We start from the raw sequence: 12,309 nt of genomic DNA, 5'->3' as shown, positions 1-12,309 counted from the left end.
AGGAGGGCACACAAGACAGAGAAGGTGACAAAAAGGAGGGAGAAATAAATAAATGAAGAGAAGATAAACAGAGAGAGAGAGAAAGGAAAATTAACCAAAAACGCATCAATGCTGTTTGTTTTTAACCTCTCACTTTCTCTTTCTCTTTCCACCTCCTCCCCCTTCCAGGCTGTGACCCTATCCCAGTGGAGTACCTGCGTTGGGGGGACCCAGAGCCCATCGCTGCTGTGGTCTTTGCCTGTCTGGGACTCTGTGCCACATTCTTCGTCACCTCCGTCTTCATCAGGTAACAACTTGTAGATTTTAACATAATAAATGTGAAATTCAATTTCATATTCAGACTTTTGTGATTTTAAATATTACTGTGTTGATTGATTTATTGGTATAAGATGCACTGGGTACATACACCCTGGAGATAACACGTTAAAACAATTCCACTGGGTACATACACCCCAGGAGATAACACGTTAAAACAATTCCACTGGGTACATACACCTCAGAAGATAACACGTTAAAACAATTTCACTGGGTACATACACCTCAGAAGATAACACGTTAAAACAATTCCACTGGGTACATACACCTCAGGACATAACACGTTAAAACAATTCCACTGGGTACATACACCTCAGAAGATAACACGTTAAAACAATTCCACTAGGTACATACACCTCAGGACATAACACGTTAAAACAATTCCACTGGGTACATACACCTCAGAAGATAACACGTTAAAGCGATTCCACTGGGTACATACACCTTGGGAGATAACACGTTAAAACAATTCCACTAGGTACATACACCTCGGGAGATAACACGTTAAAACAATTCCACTGGGTACATACACCCCAGGAGATAACACGTTAAAACAATTCCACTGGGATTGTTTTCAACATGTTATTTTAATTGTAAGTTAGTATATTTGTTATAAGGTTGTAAAATGTGTGTATCTGTGGGTGTAGGTTTCGGGACACTCCGGTGGTGAAGTCGTCTAGCCGAGAGCTGTGTTACATCATCCTGGCTGGGATCTGTCTGGGCTATCTGTGTACCTTCAGTCTCATCGCCAAGCCCCACGCTGCACACTGCTACCTACAGAGACTGGGCATAGGCCTGTCACCTGCCATGAGCTACTCTGCCCTGGTCACCAAGGTACATCTTCAAGCCCCTCTTTACCTTGATTCTTTCACCTACCATGTCCTTGTACATCTAGATATAAGGATTTTCCAAACAAACTGTGTTTAAAGTCACTATTTCAGATTTCCCTCTCTCCCTATGAAGTCTATTTATTCATTAATTCTCTCTGTTGTGTTGTTGTTGCAGACTAAGTGTATAGTCTGTATCCTGGCTGTGTTGTTGTTGCAGACTAACCGTATAGCCCGTATCCTGGCTGTGTTGTTGTTGCAGACTAACCATATAGCCCGTATCCTGGCTGTGTTGTTATTGCAGACTAACCGTATAGCCCGTATCCTGGCTGTGTTGTTGTTGCAGACTAACCGTATAGCCCGTATCCTGGCTGTGTTTTTGTTGCAGACTAACCGTATAGCCCGTATCCTGGCTGTGTTGTTGTTGCAGACTAACCGTATAGCCCGTATCCTGGCTGTGTTGTTGTTGCAGACTAACCGTATAGCCCGTATCCTGGCTGTGTTGTTGTTGCAGACTAACCGTATAGCCGTATCCTGGCGGTGTTGTTGTTGCAGACTAACCGTATAGCCCGTATCCTGGCTGTGTTTTTGTTGCAGACTAACCGTATAGCCCGTATCCTGGCTGTGTTGTTGTTGCAGACTAACCGTATAGCCCGTATCCTGGCTGTGTTTTTGTTTGCAGACTAACCGTATAGCCCGTATCCTGGCTGTGTTGTTGTTGCAGACTAACCGTATAGCCCGTATCCTGGCTGTGTTGTTGTTGCAGACTAACCGTATAGCCCGTATCCTGGCTGTGTTGTTGTTGCAGGACTAACCGTATAGCCCGTATCCTGGCTGTGTTGTTGTTGCAGACTAACCGTATAGCCCGTATCCTGGCTGTGTTGTTGTTGCAGACTAACCGTATAGCCCGTATCCTGGCTGTGTTGTTGTTGCAGACTAACCGTATAGCCCGTATCCTGGCTGTGTTGTTGTTGCAGACTAACCGTATAGCCCGTATCCTGGCTGTGTTGTTGTTGCAGACTAACCGTATAGCCCGTATCCTGGCTGTGTTTTTGTTGCAGACTAACCGTATAGCCCGTATCCTGGCTGTGTTGTTGTTGCAGACTAACCGTATAGCCCGTATCCTGGCTGTGTTTTTTGTTGCAGACTAACCGTATAGCCCGTATCCTGGCTGTGTTGTTGTTGCAGACTAACCGTATAGCCCGTATCCTGGCTGTGTTGTTGTTTGCAGACTAACCGTATAGCCCGTATCCTGGCTGTGTTGTTGTTGCAGACTAACCGTATAGCCCGTATCCTGGCTGTGTTGTTGTTGCAGACTAACCGTATAGCCGTATCCTGGCTGTGTTGTTTGTTGCAGACTAACGTATAGCCCGTATCCTGGCTGTGTTGTTGTTGCAGACTAACCGTATAGCCCGTATCCTGGACTGTGTTGTTGTTGCAGACTAACCGTATAGCCCGTTATCCTGGCTGTGTTGTTGTTGCAGACTAACCGTTATAGCCCGTATCCTGGCTGTGTTGTTGTTGCAGACTAACCGTATAGCCCGTATCCTGGCTGTGTTGTTGTTGCAGACTAACCGTATAGCCCGTATCCTGGCTGTGTTGTTGTTGCAGACTAACCGTATAGCCCGTATCCTGGCTGGCAGTAAGAAGAAGATCTGTACCAAGAAGCCCAGGTTCATGTCTGCCTGCGCCCAGCTCATCATCGCCTCTCTCCTCATCCTGCTGCAGCTGGGCATCATAGTGGCTCTCTTCCTCATGGAACCCCCACAGGTAGGCTGTGTGTGTGTGTGTGTGTGTGTGTGTGTGTGTGTGTGTGTGTGTGTGTGTGTGTGTGTGTGTGTGTGTGTGTGTGTGTTTACTGTATGTACGTGCTGGCACTGTGTCACGGATCCCTCTGGAACTTTCATTGCGCACACCTGGCCCCTATTCCCACTAATTGTATTTGTATATAAACTCAGCAAAAAAAGAAACGTCCTCTCACTGTCAACTGCGTTTATTTTCAGCAAACTTAACACGTGTAAATATTTGTTTAAACATAAGATTCAACAACTGAGACATAAACTGAACAAGTTACACAGACATGTGACAAACAGAAATGGAATAATGTGTCCCTGAACAAAGGGGGGGTCAAAATCAAAAGTAACAGTCAGTATCTGGTGTGGCCACCAGCTGCATTAAGTACTGCAGTGCATCACCTCCTGCACCAGATTTGCCAGTTCTTGCTGTGAGATGTTACCCCACTCTTCCACCAAGGCACCTGCAAGTTCCCGGACATTTCTGGGGGGAATGGCCCTAGCCCTCACCCTCCGATCCAACAGGTCCCAGACGTGCTCAATGGGATTGAGATCCGGGCTCTTCGCTGGCCATGGCAGAACACTGACATTCCTGTCTTGCAGGAAATCACACACAGAACGAGCAGTATGGCTGGTGGAATTGTTATGCTGGAGGGTCATGTTAGGATGAGCCTGCAGGAAGGGTACCACATGAGGGAGGAGGATGTCTTCCCTGTAACGCACAGCATTGAGATTGCAGGCAATGACAACAAGCTCAGTCCGATGATACTGTGACACACCGCCCCAGACCATGACGGACCCTCCACCTCCAAATCGATCCCGCTCCAGAGTACAGGCCTCGGTGTAACGCTCATTCCTTCGACGATAAACGTGAATCCGACCATCACCCCTGGTGAGACAAAACCGCGACTTGTCAGTGAAGAGTGCTTTCTGCCAGTCCTGTCTGGTCCAGCAACGGTGGGTTTGTGCCCATTGGCGACGTTGTTGCCGGTGATGTCTGGTTAGGACCTGCCTTACAACAGGCCTTAAAGCCCTCAGTCCAGCCTCTCTCAGCCTATTGCGGACAGTCTGAGCACTAATGGAGGGATTGTGCGTTCCTGGCGTAACTCGGGCAGTTGTTGTTGCCAACCTGTACCTGTGGTCTGCCACTGCGAGGACGATCAGCTTTCCGTCCTGTCTCTCTGTAGCACTGTCTTAGGTGTCTCAAAATACGAACATTGCAATTTATTGCCCTGGCCACATCTGCAGTCCTCATGCCTCCTTGCGGCATGCCTAAGGCACGTTCACGCAGATGAGCAAGGACCCTGGGCATCTTTCTTTTGGTGTTTTTCAGAGTCAGTAGAAAGGCCTCTTTAGTGTCCTAAGTTTTCATAACTGTGACCTTAATTGCCTACCGTCTGTGAGCTGTTAGTGTCTTAACGACCGTTCCACAGGCACATGTTCATTAATTGTTTATGGTTCATTGAACAAGCATGGGAAACAGTGTTTAAACCCTTTACAATGAAAATCTGTGAAGTTATTTGGATATTTACGAATTATCTTTGAAAGACAGGGTCCTGAAAAAGGGACGTTTCTTTTTTTTTCTCAGTTTATGTACCCTTTCTTCACCATAGTGCTGTCGATTATTGTTACAATGTCCGTTGGTACGTGTGAGTACCTGTGTTTTGGGCTTTCGTGCCCTTGTAGAAAGCGCAGATGATTACGGGTCTCATCCCGTGTGTTAATCATTGTGCTCTAGTATTATTTATTTGAAGGTTCTCCTCGCTCTTTTGTTTGGGTTTCAACCCTGTGTTTTGTATAGTGTTTGTTTGCTCTTCACCCCCGTGCCTTAACACGGCACGCCGTAATTTGGGTAAAATCAAAAACCCTATTACACATTCCTGCGCCTGTCTCCCGATCCTTCATGCCAACGTGACACACTGATGGCTTTACTACCTGCAGGTGATCCACGACTACCCCAGCATCCGGCAGGTCAACCTCATCTGTTACACCACCAACCTGGGCGTGGTGGCGCCACTGGGCTACAATGGCTTGCTGATCCTGAGCTGCACCTTCTACGCCTTCAAGACGCGTAACGTCCCAGCCAACTTCAACGAGGCTAAGTACATCGCCTTCACCATGTACACCACCTGTATCATCTGGCTGGCCTTCGTGCCCATCTACTTCGGTTCCAACTACAAGATCATCACCATGTGCTTCAGCGTCAGCCTCAGTGCCACTGTGGCGCTTTGCTGCATGTTCGCACCCAAGGTAAGACACACAACACTAGAGATAGAAAGTGGAGCCAAACAAACTTGAGCTTTAACAACAAAGGAGTTCGACTGAGGGACTTGAAAAGGAATATTTTTTGGAAGATTGTGTTTGGTTATAAGGTTTTTTATTTGTATTTTATGTATTTATTTTTAGGTGGTAGATCAGCTTTTATATTGCTGGTAGATTGTAGCTTCCATCAATGTAATTGTCTGCATCACTTCCAATCCCCCACATATTCTTTTTGCAAATATACAGTTGATGTCGGAAGTTTACATACACTTAGGTTGGAGTCATTAAATCTCATTTTTCAACCACTCCACAAATTTCTTGTTAACAAACTATAATTTTGGCAAGTCGGTTAGGACATCTACTTGTGCATGACACAAGTAATTTTTCCAACAATTGTTTACAGACAGATTATTTCACTTATAATTCACTGTATCACAATTCCAGTGGGTTAGAAGTTTACATACACTAAGTTGACTGTGCCTTTAAACAGCTTGGAAAATTCCAGAAAATGATGTCATGGCTTTAGAAGCTTCTGATTGGCTAATTGACATCATTTGAGTCAATTGGAGGTGTACCTGTGGATGAATTTCAAGGCCTACCTTCAAACTCAGGGAATCTTTGCTTGACATCATGGGAAAATCAAAAGAAATCAGCCAAGACCTCAGAAAAAAAATTGTACACCTCCAGAAGTCTGGTTCATCCTTGGGAGCAATTTCCAAATGCCTGAAGGTACCACGTTCATCTGTACAAACAATAGCACGCAAGTATAAACACCATGGACCACGCAGCGGTCATACCGCTCAGGAAGGAGATGCGTTCTGTCTTGTAGAGATGAACGTACTTTGGTGCGAAAAGTGCAAATCACTCCCAGAACAACAGCAAAGGACCTTGTGCATATGCTGGAGGAAACAGGTACAAAATGATCTATATCCACAGTAAAATGAGTCCTATATTGACATAACCTGAAAGGCTGCTCAGCAAGGAAGAAGCCACTGCTCCAAAACCGCCATAAAAAAGCCAGACTATGGTTTGCAACTGCACATGGGGACAAAGATCATACTTTTTGAAGAAATGTCCTCTGGTCTGATGAAACACAAATAGAACTGTTTGGCCATAATGACCATCGTTATGTTTGGAGGATAAAGGGGGAGGCTTGCAGGCTGAAGAACACCATCCCAACCGTGAAGCACGGGGGTGGCAGCATCATGTTGTGGGGGTGCTTTGCTGCAGGAGGGCCTGGTGCACTTCACAAGATAGATGGCATCATGAGGAGGAAAATGATGTCATCAGTCAGGAAGTTTTAAAGCTTGGGTCAGATGGGTTCAGACGGGTCTTCCAAATGGACAATGACCCCAAGCATACTTCCAAAGTTGTGGAAAAATGGCTTAAGGACAACAAAGTCAAGGTATTAGAGTGGTCATCACAAACCCTGACCTCAATCCTATAGAACATTTGTGGGCAGAACTGAAAAGGCGTGTGCAAGCAAAGAGGCCTACAAACCTGACTCAGGTACACCAGCTCTTTTAGGAGGAATGGGCCAAAATTCACCCAACTTATTGTGGGAAACTTGTGGAATGCTACCGGAAACGTTTGACCCAAGTTAAACAATTTAAAGGCAATGCTACCAAATACTAATTGAGTGTATGTAAACTTCTGACCCACTGGGAATGTGATGAAAGAAATAAAATATGAAATAAATAATTCTCTCTACTATTATTCAGACATTTCACATTCTTAAAATAAAGTGGTGATCCTAACTGACCTAATACAGGGAATTTTTACTAGGATTAAATGTCAGTAATTGTGAGAAACTGAGTTTAAATGTATTTGGCTAAGGTGTATGTAAACTTCCGACTTCAACTGTATATACATACACTACCGTTCAAAAGTTTGGGGTCGCTTAGAAATGTCCTTGTTTTTGAAAGAAAAGCTAATTTTTTGTCCAATAAAATAACATCAAATTGATCAGAAATACAGTGTAGGCATTGTTAATGTTGTAAATGTCTATTGTAGCTGGAAACGGCAGATTTTTTTAATGGAATATCTACATAGGTGTACAGAGGCCCATTATCAGCAACCATCACTCCTGTGTTCCAATGACACGTTGTGTTAGCTAATCCAAGTTGAGCATTTTAAAAGGCTAATTGATCCTTAGAAAATCCTTTTGCAATTATGTTAGCACAGCTGAAAACTGTTGTCCTGATTAAAGAAGCAATAAAACTGGCCTTCTTTAGACTAGTTGAGTATCTGGAGCATCAGCATTTGTGGGTTCGATTAAAGGCTCAAAATGGCCAGAAACAAAGAACTGTCTTCTGAAACTCATCTGTCTATTCTTGTTCTGAGAAATGAAGGCTATTTCATGCGAGAAATTCCAAAGAAACTGAAGATCTTGAACAACGCTGTGTACTACTCCCTTCACAGAACAGCACAAACTGTCTCTAACCAGAATACAAAGAGGAGTGGGAGGCCCCGGTGCACAACTGAGCTAGAGGACAAGTACATTAGTGTCTAGTTTGAGAAACAGACGCCTCACAAGTCCTCAACTGGCAGCTTCATTAAATAGTACCCATATAACACCAGTCTCAACGTCAACAGTGAAGAGGCGACTCCGGGATGCTGGCCTTCTAGGCAGAGTTGCAAAGGAAAAGCCATATCTCAGATTAGGCAATAAAATGAAAACATTAAGATGGGCAAAAGAACACAGACACTGTACAGAGGAACTCTGCCAAGAAGGCCAGCATCCCGGAGTCGCCTCTTCACTGTTGACGTTGAGACTGGTGTTTTGCGGGTACTATTTAATGAATCTGCCAGTTGAGGACTTATGAGGCGTCTGTTTCTGATGTCCATTCGGTTTCATTTCTATTTGCCATATCTTTCAAACTGTGCTCTTTCACAAAAACATATTGGTTATAAGGGGTTTGTGAAGGGTTATAATAGGTGTTATATAGTGCCTAGTGTGCTGTCTATGCTTATGAAGGGTTATGACGCTCTTCTGTCTGTCTCTCTCTCCAGGTGTATATCATCCTGGCCAAGCCGGAGCGTAACGTGCGCAGTGCCTTCACTACGAGCACGGTGGTACGCATGCACGTGGGCGATGGGAAGTCCTCCTCGGCCGCCAGCCGCTCCTCCAGCCTGGCCAACCTCTGGAGGCGACGCGGCTCCGCCGGAGAGACACTCAGGTGTGTGTGTGTGTGTGTGTGTGTGTGTGTGTGTGTGTGTGTGTGTGTGTGTGTGTGTGTGTGTGTGTGTGTGTGTGTGTGTGTGTGTGTGTGTGTGTGTGTGTGTGTGTGTGTCGCAGGGAATACATAGAGATGCTGTAGAGGCTGTCTGGGGTCACACAGGAGGTAGTGTTTAGTTGAGGAATGTTTCAGACATCGGTGCTGGGTCACTGCTCGCTAAGTGAATCTCATTTGAGGGCAGTTTCAGTAACAGCCTTTTTAGTGCAGGGCCATTTCAATGAAGGCCATCTGAGTCAATGCTTCCCCAGCCGCTGTGTCTGTCTCTCTCTGTCTGACCTGAGTCCGACCCGCACACCTGATTATGCAGATGCCACTTCCAGGAGAAAGAGAGAGGGGGGAGAGAGTGAGGGGGAAGAGAGAGAGGGGGACAGAGAGAAAGGGGGGAGAGAGAGAGGGGGAGAGAGAGAGAAAGAGGAGAGAGGGGAGAGAGAGAGAGAAGGGAGAGAGAGAGAGGAGGGAGAGAGAGAGAGAGAAGGGAGAGAGAGAGAGGGGGAGAGAGAGGGGGGAGAGAGAGGGGGTAGAGAGAGGGGGGGAGAGAGAGAAAGAGGGGGGAGAGAGGGAGATGAAAAACAATTGGAAGAGGACGAGCTAAAGGTCAAGCTCTCCATCTCTAATGGAACAACCATGTGACCAGCCATATGAAATGACAACATGCATCCACAGAGTCAAAAGAAAAGAGAAAAATACATTCTCTTTAGTCAGCTGGTTACGGTCTCGTTTGCCAAGAGTACAACCAGACCAGTATAAGATGTGGTCCCATGTGACTCAGTTGGTAGGGCATGGCATTTGCAATGGCAAGATTGTGGGTTTGATTCTCACGAGGGACCAGTACGAAAAAAAGTGAAAATGTATGGAAAATGTATGGAAAATGTATGGAAAATGTATGAACGCACTACGATAAGTCGCTCTGGAAACGAACGTCTGCTAAAATGTGTCAGAAACATTCCTCTTTCCGGCTCTTTCTCCCCCTGTTGTCTGTGTGCTGAGGTTATATGAGTCCCCCCATAGCAGCATGATTTAATCAGAAGCTTCGTTATAAATTAATCACACTAATTAACCTGACAATTGGGAGAGAGAAGAGGGGGACAGAGAGGGGAGATGGAGTGGAGGAATAGAGAACATGGTTTCTACACTGATGTGCACCAGCTGAAAAACACTTATTTAATTTCCTGTTTTCATTTCCTGTTTCCTGTCTCTACAGCTCCAATGGAAAGTCAGTATCCTGGGCCCAGACGGAGCGGGGTTCCCGTGGAAACCACCTGTGGCAGCGCCTGTCGTTCCACATCAAGAGGAAGGAGAATAACCAGACAGCTGTCATCAAGCCCTTCTCCAAGACCCAGAGGGGCGCTACAGTGGGGGCGCTGACCTGCTCCCCCATATGCCCTTGCCCTCCCTAACCCAGTCCCACTCTGATGCAGACAAGACCCTGTATGAACTCACAGAGGCAGAGGAGAGATACCCCGAGGAGAGATACCCAATCACCTACCGGCCTCAGACCCCTTCACCAATCAGCACTGTCAGCCAGCGCATGCATGGGGCGGGTCTAAGGGATGAGCCACTTGTGATGGGCGTACCAAGCTACCTGACCAGGGGTTCTGTCGGCGGGGGCGATGCGTGTGACAGTTCTCTGATGGATCAGATCAGCTGCGTGGTTAACCGTTTCACTGCCAACATCAGCGAGCTCAACAGCATGATGCTCTCCCCGTCTCCCACACACTCACACACACACACTCACACACTCGCCCACACACACACCCTGACGCCCTCCCACCATGCAGACCCCTTCCTCCTCCCCCGGGAGATCCCCCTCCCCTCCACCATGACCACATACGCTGACGTCCAGCCCATCCCCTCTGTAGAGTCCAACGTAGGTGGATGTGCCTGCCTCGCTCACCCCCTGCCACACTCCCCTCACCGTCTCCCTCAACCTCACACCCTGCCTCACCCTCAGGCCTCCCCATCTCCAGTGCGCCACCTCGCTGTGGGGGCGGGGTCACCTTTAAGGAGGGCAGAGTTGGAAGAGGAGCTAATGAATCTGACCCCACCCTCGCCCTTCCGTGATTCGCTGGGGTCGGGCAGTGGCTCCCCGGTCTCAGAGTCCACCCTGTGTCTTCCCCCGCCCTCGTCCCCTCCGCCCAAATACGAAATGCTGACCCTGAGAAACTACAGCCAGAGCTCTTCCTCACTGTGAGCGAAGGATGAGAGGAGATGAGGAGACGAGGAGGAGAGTGAAAGAACAGTCTCTTGGGGGAGGACGAGAGAAGATTGGCCAGTCCCTCAGAGAAGTGAAAGCCCTGTACCAGCTAGATGGAGCGATAGGAACAGGACACATCATCGTGTGATGTCATTGGACGGTGACCTGCAGTGTTTGTGTTTACATGGGTTCAATTAGCAGTGAGGTGAAGTATAATGAAGTATAATGAAGTATAATGAAGTATAAATTAGGCATCCAAAGCGAGAACAAGGACTATAAAAAAATACTTTAGCGTTCTGGTGTTTAAAAGTATGACCGTAAGTCTCTCCTTAGAGGTGTGTTTGGTCTTTCTTTTGGTAGTGGCCTTAAACTAAAACGGCTGTCAACTAATTAGAGATGTTTATTGTGGTAGGGGGCACCTGCATAGACACATGTGGACCTACTGAGTGTCTAAGAACCTCTAACCTCACAGGACTGACCAGCTGCTGCCATGGACACATGGAAAAACTATAAGGGCTGGGCAGAGCAGCTATGGCCACTGGCGCCCCAACACACACACACACACATGCGCACACACACACACATCCACGCAGACATACACACAAACACGTGCATATTGGCTGTTGTGGGGAAAAGTGTAAATACAAAAAGATCTTGGATGGCATCTAAATATCAGATGCTTCTGTTTATACATACCATGTATAGTATGAAATACTGAACAACTGTCTTAGTATTGTTTTTTTTTTCTCTCTCTCTCTCTCTCTCTCTCTCTCTCTCTCTCTCTGTGTTTCTTTGATCTTTGAGGTCTGTTGGACTATTATTTACTTCAGAAGTTTGAATGTATAATATTTTCTACATGATTCCTGAAGCTTTGGGACCAAACTTTCCACACCTCTGTGTCTGTGATTCTGAGGAGGCATTCTACTAAACTAACCAGTATTGAAAAGTTAAACAGTAGTCAGTAACGTGCTAGAAAACTATCCTGATTCAAATAGTAAAATCAATCAATCACACTAAAGTGACCTAGACGTGCAGGCAATGTTCCCTCAAAAAAGTGTAGGCGCTGAGCAAATTTCTGGTCTGCTGAGCGCAAACTTGAACATTGTTAAAATTCTGTGAAACTTCCAACGCGCGCGTTTACTGTTTAAATTACAGTTTTCAGTGGCCAAGTAGGCTATAATATGTTGTTGAGTTGTTTGATGCAAGAAACCACATTACAAAATAAAATGCATTATTATTCCCATACTACTATTACAGAGAATCAGACAAATGATGCTACCCTCTGCCTATTGGCTACTCAGATTATTCAAGCCTGTTTCAAAATACAACACTGCCCCTTTAAGACAAAAAAGGCTCTTTATCTGACTCACTTTTCAAAGATGTCTAGAAATGTACAGGGTTTGTGCTCAATCACTCCCCTACTGCTGACTACAAATGATCTAGAACTGGCCTAATAACTCACTAACTAGCAAATTATATGAACAAAATGTGCACATGTGACTACATGTATCTCTCGCTTTGATCTCAACAAGCTGATCTACTCACCACCACTCCTGCTGTACATGCTGTAAACACAGTCCAGTTCATAGTAAATGGCACAGAACCATATATGGCAATGGTCTATTTGCATATCGACCTACTGCAGCTCTGATTGGTTATGCCACACTGGTCTGTGTACA

General features: G+C 46.1%; 1 protein-coding gene across 1 annotated transcript in view; it reads left to right on the top strand.

The window, feature by feature from the left end:
* LOC115206852 (metabotropic glutamate receptor 5-like) overlaps positions 1-11,393 on the top strand; it is a 12,741-nt gene extending 1,348 nt beyond the window's left edge. The window contains exons 2-7 of the mRNA XM_029774030.1: positions 169-286; positions 963-1,149; positions 2,754-2,912; positions 4,877-5,185; positions 8,210-8,376; positions 9,638-11,393. Of these exons, the coding sequence (XP_029629890.1) occupies positions 169-286; positions 963-1,149; positions 2,754-2,912; positions 4,877-5,185; positions 8,210-8,376; positions 9,638-9,833 (1,136 nt within the window). The 3' untranslated portion in view covers positions 9,834-11,393. The remainder of the gene's footprint in view (positions 1-168; positions 287-962; positions 1,150-2,753; positions 2,913-4,876; positions 5,186-8,209; positions 8,377-9,637) is intronic.
* Positions 11,394-12,309: the final 916 nt, after the last annotated feature.

The sequence above is a fragment of the Salmo trutta genome, chromosome 13 (genome assembly GCF_901001165.1).
Source record: "Salmo trutta chromosome 13, fSalTru1.1, whole genome shotgun sequence".
Taxonomy (NCBI): Eukaryota; Metazoa; Chordata; class Actinopteri; order Salmoniformes; family Salmonidae; genus Salmo; species Salmo trutta.
Note: the sequence above shows the minus strand (reverse complement) of the source record. Positions and strands in the feature narration are given on the sequence as shown.